Genomic DNA, 14,157 nt, shown 5'->3' with positions numbered 1-14,157 from the left:
AACTACTCATCCCAATTGAAGGTCCAGGTAACATGGGTTTACCACTTACCCCATTCCACTAGGTTAAGTGGAAAAACAACTCCTGACTTTTTAATCTTTTTTCATCAATTTCAAGCAACCAAAATGGTATGAATTACCGCATAACTGGTGCAAAATTGACTGTTTTTGATAGCCCATTTTGATTAAATGCATTTAAATCATTTAAATTGGTTTTACACTAATTCAAACATGCACTATCGATTTTTCCTTTTCCACTTCCCGTGTACCTTATAGCATTTGAGGTTGGAGAGTGACATCACTCCAAAATGTCACGTGTCATTTGACATAATGTCATTTAAATGACATTTTGCCTTCCACGCCCCAGAGTACTGGGCATTGTCACGTCACATGCTCGTGTTAGGACATCGGATAACTCATCACCACTAAGGTCCAGAGTCCGATTTTCCCACCGTAGTGAATCTTCCATCTTCTGGGTCTAACTGCGAGGTACACCATACTAGATCGGCTTTATTGACCCGCCTTGTGGCTCTGTTGGGGGTATAGCTGACCATAAAGCGTATTTCCTGATGGTCACTAGCAGTATACCTTTCGTGAACCTTCCATTCAGGCTCCACCGTCCATCCAGCGCTGCAGAAGGCCACATCGATGCATGACTCGCCATTCGGTCCTCTGAACGTTGCCGCTTCGTCCTTGTTCAGCAGGACTACGTTCAGTACCGCTAGAGACTCTAGCAGGGTATGACCTCTAGCGTTAGTGAACCGAGAGGCCCAATCCACTGCCCACGCATTGAAGTCTCTCGCAAGCAGTTGTAGCAGCGCTTGCACTGCTTCGCAGTGGTTGAGATTCAGCTGAGCTTCTTGCATGACCGAGCCCGTCTGGAAGCCGGACAGGCCTGCCCACCGGATGGGTCTTTGTTGTCTGTGCCAGGATCACAGATCAAACACCTCGGTGCGGTCTGGCAAGTGTGAGCCTTGTGGCCTTCAGCTCCACACCTCCGGCAAAGCCGACTCCGATCAGGACCTTTGTAGTCATATGACTTATGTCCGCAATCGAAGCACTTAAAGCAGGCCTGAGGTTGTTGATTTGCGCTCACCGAGCATACCGACCAACTCACCTTCAACTTGGCCTTATCCTTCTTGGCATCAGCCACGGGTACCTGGAATGAGACAACATGCGTTCCAGCATATCCTTTCCGCAACCGAATCGCGATATCCTGGATTTCAACGCCACACTGATCTCTCAGTGCAGTTACCAGCTCACCGGCTTCGGTAATTTCGTCCAAGCCTCGGCACTGGATTTCCTCTAGTGGGCATAGGGCTCTCACCTGAACCGCATCACCCAGCACCTCTTCTGCAACTTTTTATACGCGGAACTCTTCCGTGCAACATTCCGCCTTCGCCTCCTCTACCGATTGTCGCTCCTTTTTCGTCCTTTTGGGATTCACAACTTCCCTCCAGGGCAGGTCTTCCTCCCGGCGAACTTCGGTAGTCCTCGTAGAAGGAGGAACTGATTTCCGTCGTCCTCGTAAAAGGAGGAACTGATTTCCGTCGTTCCTGCTTTGCCGTTGTTCAGAAAGGACATGATTACGTCTATTACACCTGTAATCATCTCCATTTACTGACCTCCACTCTCCTTGTGACTGGTCATCACTTCCGTCAGGGTAGCTCCGTCCATCTTGATCTCAATGGGCGGCTCTTCGGACCTGCCACGCTCTTCTGTATCGCCTGCCCCTGGCGATCGATGGGGCGAGCTGTTAAGGCCACTTCGTCTGGCGAAGGGATCCACCCTTTCGTCAGACGCTTCTCCCTCTCCACTCAAATTTGTTTTTTTTTTTGGTTTGGTCGACATTTTGGTCCCACGAGTCGCGCGAGAAAATAGGTCCGCCACGCCAGAGCTCCGCAATAACGTGGTAAGGGAACGCTATACTGTGGGGGGGTGCTCAGGTACCCCACAGGCTTCGTTAGCGGCCTGCTATTTATTCCACCCTTGGCACGGGTCGCTTGATACCGTAGGATTAGGGGTTAGGGGACGTCATATTATTAGGTGCACTGAAGTGCTTTTGATAATATGACTAGATTTACACCGCTACATACTGCTCAAAAGTATCTACAGCCCCAGTGTAGCGGGATTCCGGTGGGTCACTGGGTTCATCAAAATGACACTTTTTTTAGTCTCTTTTCATAACATTTTGGTAGATTTGTATATAGGGATTATGACAAATCCAAAATCATGGTGACACCTGTTCAAGAAATGACCAACAACAGATTTCTTCGAAGTGACACTATAGGAACCGGATATCCCCAGACCATATTATTACCTCACTTCTTTTCCAATCGGTCTCGGCGCACGAGATATCCTGTCGTTTTCAATGATGTTAAATTTCGAATCATCAATTTACAGAACTGTTTAGTCTGTTGAGTCTTAGGCAACGCTGGAAGAACAATCGCACTGCAACAGCACGTTTTCTAATTGTACAAATCTAAACAAACAAACAAAATTCTGCATCCTATAAAATATTAGTAAGTATCATTTTTTATACTGCTAACGTGAATGTTTCGCACTCAAAAGCATCCATGACCGGACCGAGAATCGAAATTGCAAAATTGGAAATCTGCAATAACACTCATTCAAATTTCAAATTGAAGATGTCGGGAACGGTTTCAACAGTTGACATCTTTTTCTAGCAAAGCTAGCTAAATGGCGATTGTAAGAAAAAATCTCTGAGTTCGGGTTTCCAATGCTCGGAGATAACTGAAATACAATACTATTCATGTAAAATGGCAAAGGCTTTGTTTTAAAAATGTTTACGTATGTACAAAGAAACCAAGAATTGGCTTTTGGTTTGACCAGAAACAAAGTACCAAAGGTTTAGTAATTTGATTGTTATGCGGCTGAGTAATAAAAGTTGGAAATGGCAATAAATTTATGTTTTACTATGCCAACTTAAAATCTTTGTAGTTTTTCATTTATTCATACACTGCCGTTCTACGCATAATTGTCCCATGTTACGTTTGATAAAAAAAACTCAAACTCGAGTAAATTTGTCCCACTGAAAGAATAAAGTTGTCGTTTGATGATAATGCATTTAAAGAAACGGCATAGTAATCCCTACCATACTGAGGGTTAATTAATTTATTAAAAATATTTTACCATTTGATTTCAGTAGAACGCAAAACGTAATTGATACTACCGTGTTTGTAGTAAACTTTACAATGCCTTTCTCATGGGAACATTATAGCATGGTGGACCATTTTTGTTGTCGAAATTACTATGCTCGCTGCATATGCGTATGGTGAATTTGACTGGGATAAAGGGTTTGCATACACTCTGAAAAATCTTCAAGTCATGTTTACCTGAAAACAAATGTGGTTCTCATCCACCACACTTTTCACGTAAGAGTGACCTGAATGTCATGTAACCTGAACAAAATTTAGATTCGGTGAGTTACGTGATTTATCAGGTGAATCTGACTGGATTTTCCATTACTAATGACGTGAAGTTTGAAAGTAATTACGTGTTTGATCAGGTGAACCTTACGTGATTTCTACGTACTGGTTACGTGAACTTTTAGTGAAAGCTACATGATATTAGGCATGATATGCTTTGAAATAATTTGCAAAATTGTTTTGTTTTAAATGAATGCAAAATAATTTAATAACTGCCCGCATCGGTTAATAGAAGACCTCTTCGCGTTGCTGAAGCGCTTGATGCGTTGAAATGCATTTGATGCAGAATGATGTTTTTAACCTTCTGTCTGTGCTCAAAAAAACTTTCGTTGTCTGTGCTCTGGGGTCAAATTGACCCCAAATTGAAATTGCCATAACTTTTTTAATGTACGGCCAATTTTTGATTTTTTGGGCTGTTTCGAAAGATAATTTAATCATCTTTCAGGTCGTTACCAAAGATTGACTATAGGTGGGCGGGTACATCGCGGGGAGGGGTTTTAGTGAACAAGGGTACAAAAACAGTGATTTTTTATGATTATTTTCTTTTATCCGAAAATCCTACCCTTTTTGAACTGCAGCTTTTTAAAAAAGGCTATGCAGGAAGCCATGTGCTTTGGCATGAGGCGTTGATAAGTTTAGAACTCGGCCGCCAGGTTTTGGTATATTTGAATTCATTATTTTAGACTACTCAAGATATTCCGATATATAGAATTCTCCTCAGTGTAAATATTCTTATCGCACAAATTAAAAAATGGGAAGAAGTGCTCATTATATTGAGCACCGCTTTGTAGTGCTAGACATCCTGAACAATGTTGTCGAATACAACTTGGGTGTAGTTATGAGGGATCTCAAGCTAAAGCAATATTTCATATATGCAAGAATATTGCAAATACACTAGCGCCGCCTATTTGTAAATTTCCTTATTATTTATTCCGTCACATGACAGTCTATTTCCACCAGACGAACTTTGTTACAGACGTCATCTTTACAAATTTCAAAATTGTGCGATAAGAATATTTACAATGAGGAAAATTCCATACATCGGAGTTACTTGAGTAGTCTAAAATAATGAATTCAAATATACCGCCACCTAGCGACCAAGCGCTAAACTAATCAATGCCTCATGGCAAAGCAGATGCCTTCCTGCACAACCTTTTTGAAAAGGTGCAGTCCAAAATGGGTAGGATTTTCAGATATAATAAAATCAGCATGAAAAATCACTGTTTTTTTACGAAAACCCCTCCCCGCGATGTACCCGCCCACCTATAGTCAATCTTTGGTAATGACCTGAAAGATGATTAAATTATCTTTCGAAACAGCCCCAAAAATCCAAAATTGGCCAAACATTAAAATAGTTATAGCAATTTCAATTTGGGGTCAATATGACCCCAGAGCACAGACAACGTAAGTTTTTTGAAAAAAGGACACTGTAGCACATATTTTCAAGATTTTTCAAGCGAATTTGCACCTAGGAGACAGATCTCGGCGAGTTTTACCAAACTACCAAAAATTAGGAGAATCGGTTGAAAACTTAAAAAATGGCAGCCACTCAAAGTGGCCTGGGGTCATATTGACCCCAGAGCACAGACAAAAGGTTAATATTAGACAATGCTGTCATTCGGCCATTGCGCTTCGGAGTTATCGCTAAAACGCTGTTGGAGAACGAATCAAAGTTATTGACGAATGTCGAATGAAATTTATCAGATTTGGTCAGAAATGTTGAAACTAGATTCTTACTCAAAAATTGCAGCTATTTCCCATGTTGAACCAAGCAGAAAGTAGTTCACCCTTGGACGTTGAAATCTGAAATATTTTTTTATAAAATTGTAGTTCCAGTCTTCATGTAGCTTAAGCTGCTTCCATATCACTTTTCTACGAATCTTCTAAATTTCATGCGACTTCCGTTGATATTTTTTCCAAGGAGGGAATTGCAGGTTCGGAAAATTCTTGTCAAGTTGCACCTAAAACATCCCTTACCTCTGCGAAGCCTAATTATGTTTAGGTTATGTGTCATCCAATCTTACGTGATTGCCAACACACTTGCACGTGAAAAGTATGGTGGATGATAACCACGTTTGTTTTCAGGTAAATCTGACGTGAAGATTGTTTACATTGCTGGTTTTCCGTAAATGCCGAAGCTACAATCACACTAACACAATCTCACTTAAGTTGTTTACGAGTACATACAAACATATTCACCAAGATTTTTAGTAAAAGTTACGTGAATTTCAGGTGAACATTACTAACGTCACGTAACAATCGTCGTTTGTTCAAAACAGATCAGTTACGTGATTTTTCACGTGAATATGACGTGATGATTATTTAGAGTGTAGTGTTTTGGTACTTCTTATTGAACAATAAAAAACAACTCACATTTCGATTTCAAAATATTTTTTTTTTATTAAACACGATGGAAGGTGAACAATAATTCTCTTTTTGAATAATTTGAGGTTGGGAATGCATTCAAATAAACAAATGGGTAAAAGCATATTCATCTTATCGCTCATTATCTACCGAAGCTATAAGTCGATCTGTTATCTATTATCTGAAACTGATTATCTTAACTCGGTTAAATATGGCGGTTACAGAATCTCATCTTATTGTGGAGCAAAAAACGAAAATGAAATTTAACTATAGACTGCACAGTTGAAACAACCATGAATAATGGTGAAATAATAATTTGTTTACAAAAAATATGGTTGGGCTAACTACATTGTGCATGGTAGTTGGTTCACTGTCATTACATAGTAATGAAAACCGAAACATGGTCGTTTCTATTTTATTTGGAGTTCGCATTTACTATATTACGGCATAGTAAAATTAAACAGCTTTGTGCTAATGAATTTACTATGAAATTATGATCAGTGTGGAGACTGAAAACCGTTTGCATAAGTAGTGATCCGTTTTATGTAGCCTACGCTCCCAACATTCCAACAACATTGGTAAAATTTTCAGATCCAATCGATTCTGAAATTTAGTGGGACAAATTCATGCTGGTTTGATTTTTTTTTATCAACGGAAACATGGGACAATAATGCGTAGAACGGCAGTACATACCTACACCAAATATTCAGTGTTTGGATCTAAAATCTAAATTCGATCAAGTTTGCGGTTATTTGGGATCGAAATTAACTATCGCGTATTATACTGCACACAATCGCATATTTGTCCCATATGAATAGGAAATCCAGCGAAGATGGGACTGTTATGTGATCATAGGCATTATATTCTAGTAAAAATTATATCACTTTAGAACGAAAAGGAAACGCGGTAGAAGATAACTGCACTTCCCGCCGTAGGTGGTCGTTAGACAAACAACGACACTCCATCAGCCTATGTGTCTCCTGACACGGAAAGAAGCGCTTGTTTATCGCCGACCATCAAAGAACATAAACTGATTATTATGCCTTATGCGGGCGGAAACAAGCAAGTGTTGAAAATGCAGCTTATGTAATTTTACGCATGTGTGGTAGACTGCACAGAACTATACCAGCGCAGGCAGTCGGGTCAACCGTTTGCTGGTTCGTGTAGGCTCAGAATAAATTTCATTAAACATAATTTACTCAACACGTTTGTTGGGCTGTATGGTTTGTTAAAAGCTTCCGGTTCATCCGGGTGTATTCACCCTTTGAACGAATTAGGGTCTGTAGCGTGAGATGATCGGTCCTAATCAAATATTCTTTTAAAACTGTAGTCGTGGAATATACCTTTAATAAGTATTGCGTTGAATTAGCAGCGACCCTATTGCTGTTACTTTGAAGATAGAGTTCTTTTCTCCTGATCCTAACGCTAACCTATCAGCTATCACTAATGCACTATAGGATTTCGGGCGGTCATTAATCGAAAATGTCATGTCTTCCGAATTATTTTAAAATATTTTCTCTCCATTGTCAATACTCTAATTAAGAGAAATTCTGAATTTGAAGTCTCTAGGTGCACTAGTTCCAAAGATATAAGGTGGCAAAGTCAGAAATGGGTAAAAAAGTTAGCAAATTTTCTGAAAAAATATTTTATTTTCAACTATTTATTGAAATATTTTTAAATGTTTTTCTTCAATGTTAATACATCATTACAAAGGTTATTGTATAAGCTTTTAAATGGTGTGCAAAAACTAATGGTTACACTGTGAAAAAAATTGAAAAAATGCGGAAGCAATATTTTTTCCAAAAACGACGCTATTTTCAACTTTGATAGTGAAGAACTTTTTTTCCTCAGGAATCCCTGGTTCTTTTATGATACACATCAAGGACAAAGCTTCGACTAAAATGTCCTGAAAGAATTTCTTGCCAGTATTTGCAATTAACAGAGTTAAGTCACTATGATTTTTTTTCATATGATTTTTTCCGTGTTTTGCCTCTCTCTGTACTCCAAGGTTAATGCTCATTCCAAAACGAATGTTTGATAGAAGGCCCGGAGACCCCTAGTGGTATATATCAACTAACTCAGCGCGAAGAATTGAGGTGATGTCTGTATGTGTGTGCATGCGCGTCTGTATGTATGTGCGCAAAAGAACGCAATCGCCATTTAGACACTTATTTGTGTCCGATTTTCTCTCAACAAGTTTCATTCGACGGGAAATCTAGTCCCATCGTTTCCTATTGAAAATGGGTCAGACTGAACTATGCGCTCAAAGGGTATGGTCAAAATACATTTATTGGTAATAACTTCGACTTTATTTATAACCATTTGAGCTCATTTAATTAACTTTTCAAAGGAGTAAATGAATAAAACCCCCAATGCAATGCAGCACAACGGTAACGGAAGGATTTAACAGTTCGCTCATATATTTCCTGTCAAATTTTACCGTTTCCGTCGCCATTCCGCTGAAATGCGTTTGGGGCTTGAGTGGTTTGAGTCATTCTCTAAACCTAATTTTCTGAGCTATTCATTAGCTACTGATGGAGAACTAAATATGAGATTTCATAATATGTAAATATTTATAAATCTCCTGGAATCAATAATTCCCGACAGTTTTATTGCAAAAGTAAAGACGAACAATATCTTAGTTAGAACGGAGCGTATGAAATTCCTGCTAGTGTTCATGAATGTCTGGCTAATGGCAGGGAAATATTTATTCACTCATCTACACTTTGAGGTTCACTGGCTGAACAACCAGCGGAAAGTCAATATAAACAGTTGAAGAAATTTAGAACTCATAATGCAAGAAAATGATCAAGAGAGGCAAATGTTGACATTTTCCTTCGTGCCTTACATGAATCAGATCCATTTTAAGCTCGATTTGGATAACGAGGAGACGTTGGAAAAAATTTTTCACTTAGTTATTCTTATGCCATGCGTAATTTTGTAATATTTGAAGATTTTCAAAAGTTCTTTATCTTCTAATACTTTAGATGAATTTATCTCATCTTCCATCGTTGATGGAATTGAAGAAAATATCATTGAAGACTTAAACCTTGACACAGAAAAAGAATGATGCTGTATATAACTTGTAGAAATCATGAAAACAAATCAAAAGTAATTCAAATAGTGTTGTTATTTAAATTAAAAGAATTTTGCTTTTCGGAAGAATGGAGCATTCTTACATTCCACAATGAATGTCCACATTTTTTGAGAATATATTAATCTCATTTTTGAATAACTTGTACACGTAAAATGTCATGGGATTGCGATTTCTAATTTGCTAATACCCTTTTTCAAAAGTTATTTTCAATTCTGATTATTTGATTAACATTTAATGCTTTATGATCCTTCAGATCCTAGTACTTTGTCAAACAAATTGTTCTAAATACAAATTGTGAGGCATGAGAGTGAGAACAAAAAATATCACGGAATGTCATGAAATTAATGTCATTTAACATGATCGCCGCCATAATGTCCATAAATTGCTGAACTTAGTTTTGTACAGCCCCTTCCTTCTCCTTAAGAAAACGCACGAAATTTCAACTTCCCAAATAGGTTTGCTTTGTCACGTTAATCGAACCTATGAAAAATAATTACGTAATTCATAGACGATCCCCAAAGGGGGGTGGAAATTGTATATTCATGCTATTTCGACCATACACAGCTAAAACTAAGTGGAAAATCACTTTAAAAGTCCAATTTTATTTTTGACCGCTCGCTTGTATGGGGATCCCCCATAGTGTAATGGTGCAGTGAAATGACCTTCACGACGCATATGTCCCGCATTCTCGTGGTTTTCCCGTGGTCTTCATCTGCCGCCGTCGACGCGTTCTCTAGTGGTTCTATTTTTGATCGGTAACTTGAACACATGATTCGTACTTGTGAGAGGATGTATGTCCACTCGATGCGGGTAGCGCCGCGTGTGATATGGATGAGAGAATGAATTTAAAATATCATGGCAATTAATTGAATCATACATACCTATTTCAACTCGTTGGTTTAAGAACATAATCAATAAAAATTAGAAACAACCACTAGTTAGACTTCGTGTACGCGAAGACTACGTTCTAGTCCCGATATGTCGAAATTGGGGGGGGGGGAGGTGGAGGGGCTAGTGCTCCTCATCTAATTTCTAGATTTAGGAGGTTTAAAGGTCCACTATTGGTTATTTTACCCTATATACTCATTTCTTGCTGTGCCATTTTTCTGTATATACGTCCTTGAAACACAGAGGTGCAATGGCAACCGGCTAATTATTCGCAACCGTCTTTAAACTCAAAATATCCACATTCTGCTTGAGCCACTCATTTATTGAAACAGCTGAAATTGACATTTATCAGAAAGACAGATAACATTACATTGAATGATATAACAGCTTATCTTAATTTTCAACGGATTATTTTGATGACGAAAATTATTAAATCATCCCACCGAGCTCCGGATATCGGAGATCATATCTCAAACAATCAATCAAGCAATACTGTTATGAAAAAAGTGTGTTCATAATAAAATTATATTTTTTTATCCGTACCTCTCTGTCATGCACCTCGCAGTCGATGGTCAGAATAGGCTGATCCAAGCAACTGCAACCTTCCTTGTTACATAAGCTCTGAGATCCGGTCGGGCCAGTACTTCCACCGAGCGATCGCCTCAGCCTTGGCCAGACACCGGCTGACTCATCACCGGTGAAACTATTCTTGGCACCTTGTTTACTCAAACTCAAAGTTTCTGATCTGATGGCGCTTCTGTTGTCTTCTCCAGTAGCATGTGAGTGATTCGCATCACTGCTGGGAGTGGCTGTTGCTCTTCCATCACCGTCACCACCAACACCACCACCGGCAACCGACCGACGAAAAGCAGCTGGATGCTGCTCAGCGTGTTTTCTTGTATCAATACTGTTAATTTGGTACACAAGAATGACGGTAAAGATGAGTTGAAACTTTGTCGAACCCATACTGGCAGGGGAACACTTCAACAGCAAATGATTCACGCTGTATTTCTTCTGAAAATTATCTTCTTCAAATGGCCCTGAATTGCCAACACATTGGACCGATTTGGTCACACGCTTCAACTGGCAAAAACATGTTTCATATCCTTCATTGCACTATTCATATACACTTTCCCGAGGAAAAGATACGCAGTCGACTCTTACTAGTTTGCTTGCACAGATAGGTCGACAGTTCACATACGGTCACCACGCTAATTGACGTAATTAAATTTTCTAAATCAACTCGATACACATTCCCGCCGAACACCACTCGAGCTCACATTTTCTCAACGATTTTTTTCGACGCTTTCTCATCTTCGACTGGTTCTACGACATTGACTTTTATTTTCATACACTCTTAAGTGGCATCATTTTGTAGTTATATTCCGTAAATGCACCCTCCGCCCGGTCGCTTATGTGCACTTTAGTATCTCACTGATTGGCTCGAAATACACTTTCAACTACACTCGATTGATAAGCGAGTGACACGCTACCATGCACGATTCTGATTTTGTTGTTCTGGTGGAGATAATGACAGTCTTCGTGTTCAGCCGTTGCTATCGGTTGAAGGGCCTGTAATGAAAGAGAAATTAAATGTTTAAATAGATTTTATCAATACAATCATAATGTTTATCAACAACAACCATATGGAAGACAGTCCTAGAATTTGATTTTTGGTAGTTTGAGACAAGAGAGCGTACATAATGTTGCATTCAAGTTAAAAATATACATTATGCAAATTAAAGACTGCTAGAAGTATGTTCTAGTTTTTCCATTTGTACATCTACATCTGTATTAAAATCTAGGGGTAAGCTAGCAAAGTCAGTGATAAGATTTGCGACTGAAAACAATAGCTTAGCTTGATGACTGTACCCATCGTGGTTGCTAGTGGTGATTGGCCGAGAAATAACAAATAATGCACAGCTCATCAATTGAATAATTTTCTCGGGACAAGAAAGCTATTCCCACTGTACATGCTTCGGAGTTTCTTTAATTCAAGACTAATAACGATGCCGGCCACGTCCTCACAGGCAATAAGGATAAGGGAATGAAAATTCGAAACTAATTGCTACAAGAGACCGAGGAATCCTCTGCAACTCTATGAGCGCACTGGAAAGGAATAGTATGTTAGTTGGGAAGGAAATCTATTGGAAATCGCCTTGGTAAGCGACTAATTATTTCATTTGAACGACGCCATATTCATGATGATTCAAAAATGGAAAAGCAACGTTTGTCTTACGTATTTTCCCGAAGACTGATTTGATATCTTCACGACGACTAAAACACGCACTGCACAACGCTTGCTCGATGGCTACTGCAAACTATTCATAAGATTTGCGACTGCAAACAATAAGCAATAAAACTATTTATCATCATTTTTTCCCAGGTCCTGAGTTCCATTTTGATAGAGCTTGAGGAGACTCCACAAAATGGCTCTGGTCCTAGAAATTATTGAGATGATCCTGCCATGGCCAACTCATCTGCATTCTCATTTCCATCAATTCCACAGCGTCCAGGTACCCAGTGCAGATTAACTGTATTTCTAATATGTAGACAACTGTTGTAGTAAACTAATGCCAATTTTGAGGTACACGTGAACGATGCCAATGCAGTTTGCTTGACTTTCTAAGAAAATACATATATTATTATAGTTTATAGTTTGTTGTTAAACAGATTATAGTTTCTTGTTAAACAGACGGTACTGTATTCCAAAATTGCTTGTACCTCAGCCTGGAAAGTGGATGGCCATTTTTCCATTAAAACAGATATATTTATACCAGGACCTGTCATACCAGCTCCTACAAGAACGTTTTGTTTTGATCCATCATCGGTTTAGAAATTAATGGACCCTAAGCGGATTTGTGGACCTCCTGCGCTCCATATAGTGCAGTCTGGGGCTTCCACATTAAATAATCGATAGAAGATAAATTTTGTTGTCATCCAGTCATTATTGACTGTAACTAATGGAGTTATCGATATTTCTGTCATAATACGTAAATGCTAACTAAACTTAGAAACCGCGCAGTTAATAAATGAGGAAATGCCAAATGAACACTAAACTGCGAGAACACGAACCCGTACGGCCAAATGACCCTTTCTATCAAATGTCGACCAATTCAATCAAACGGCATTTTCGATCAAATCACCTTTCAGCTAAATGATCAGTTCGGCTGAATGACATTTTCAGCCATATGCCCTGTTTGACCAAATGACATTTCTAACCAAATAACTTTCGGCCTAATGGCTTATTCGGCCAAATGGCATATTCAACTACAACTTTCGTCTCAGTGGCCTTCGGTCGAATGACTTTCGATTTGTTTGCCTGTAGTGGAAGAATGACGTTTCGTTCACTTTTTTTTCGACTAAGTCATTTCGAAACAAACCATCATTCAATGAGACAGGTTCGATCAGCCGATCGAAACTTCACCATCAATTGGTTGACGGCTCGCAATACCAGGTGTCCCAGAAATCTGTCACCGATCCAAATATTCAGCCTTGGCAGTCTAGAGGCTCTATTGAACTTGGAGAATGAAGGTTTGTACAATTGTGACCAACAAAAGATTAGTTGATTTGTTAGACTAGGGATAAAGCCGAAATATTAAGGATTGATATGATCTACGGAATCAAAAATATATATTCTGACAAGTATAGGCCATGACATTGATCTGAATCAGAATCTGAACAATTTTAATATCCTAAAATATAAAACATTTGGAACAACATTAAATCTACAAAGATCTAATAATATGTCAAATCAGAAAAACGTCTGAAACATCCGGAGCTAAACTTTAATTTTGACTAGCTACACGTATCTGTGTTTGCTATTCCATGAATGACCAGAAACACAATTGCACAAAGAATCATCTTGATCAACTGGAATTGTTCAAACATCCCCAATGTTTGTCAAAACGTTCGAACGATTAATAACAGTAACAGTCGCGTCCTTGTAACCAGTTACGAAGGAATATTAGTAGGTGGTGTTTGATGTTTGCGTCAAGAACACGAAAACGTCTGAAACATCTGAAGATTGAAAATTACCAGTTCATCGTCTTCAACCCAGGTTGTTAAGATATGAGGCAACAGACAATTCCCAGAAGACCATTAAAGGATGTTCGCTTAACGAAGAGTTTCCAAGACTGGAGCAAAGAGTCTAAATCGGTAAAATATTCGTATATGAACAATAAAATCCAAAAATGTTGGGTTATTTGTTTCGATGAAATCTGTAGTTAGCATCATACTGGGTTAAAAAATTACATTGAGCATTTCAGCGTTGAGGTTGAAATACGTTTTTTATTTATTGCCAGGCTAAAGCCGCAGTGGCCTGTGTACACAAAAGTCTTCTCCATTCAGCTCGGTCCATGG

General features: G+C 38.9%; 2 protein-coding genes across 2 annotated transcripts in view; one reads left to right on the top strand and one right to left on the bottom strand.

Moving 5' to 3' along the window:
- The window catches only part of LOC134205483 (E3 ubiquitin-protein ligase highwire-like), a 269,802-nt gene that overhangs the window by 81,277 nt on the left and 174,368 nt on the right, over nucleotides 1-14,157 (top strand). The window lies entirely within an intron of this gene.
- LOC134205484 (uncharacterized) overlaps nucleotides 1-14,157 on the bottom strand; it is a 54,519-nt gene that overhangs the window by 11,163 nt on the left and 29,199 nt on the right. The window contains exon 2 of the mRNA XM_062680762.1: nucleotides 10,339-11,367. Within this exon, the coding sequence (XP_062536746.1) occupies nucleotides 10,339-10,761 (423 nt within the window). The 5' untranslated portion in view covers nucleotides 10,762-11,367. The remainder of the gene's footprint in view (nucleotides 1-10,338; nucleotides 11,368-14,157) is intronic.

This window comes from Armigeres subalbatus, chromosome 1, assembly GCF_024139115.2.
Source record: "Armigeres subalbatus isolate Guangzhou_Male chromosome 1, GZ_Asu_2, whole genome shotgun sequence".
Lineage (NCBI taxonomy): Eukaryota > Metazoa > Arthropoda > Insecta > Diptera > Culicidae > Armigeres > Armigeres subalbatus.
Note: the sequence above shows the minus strand (reverse complement) of the source record. Positions and strands in the feature narration are given on the sequence as shown.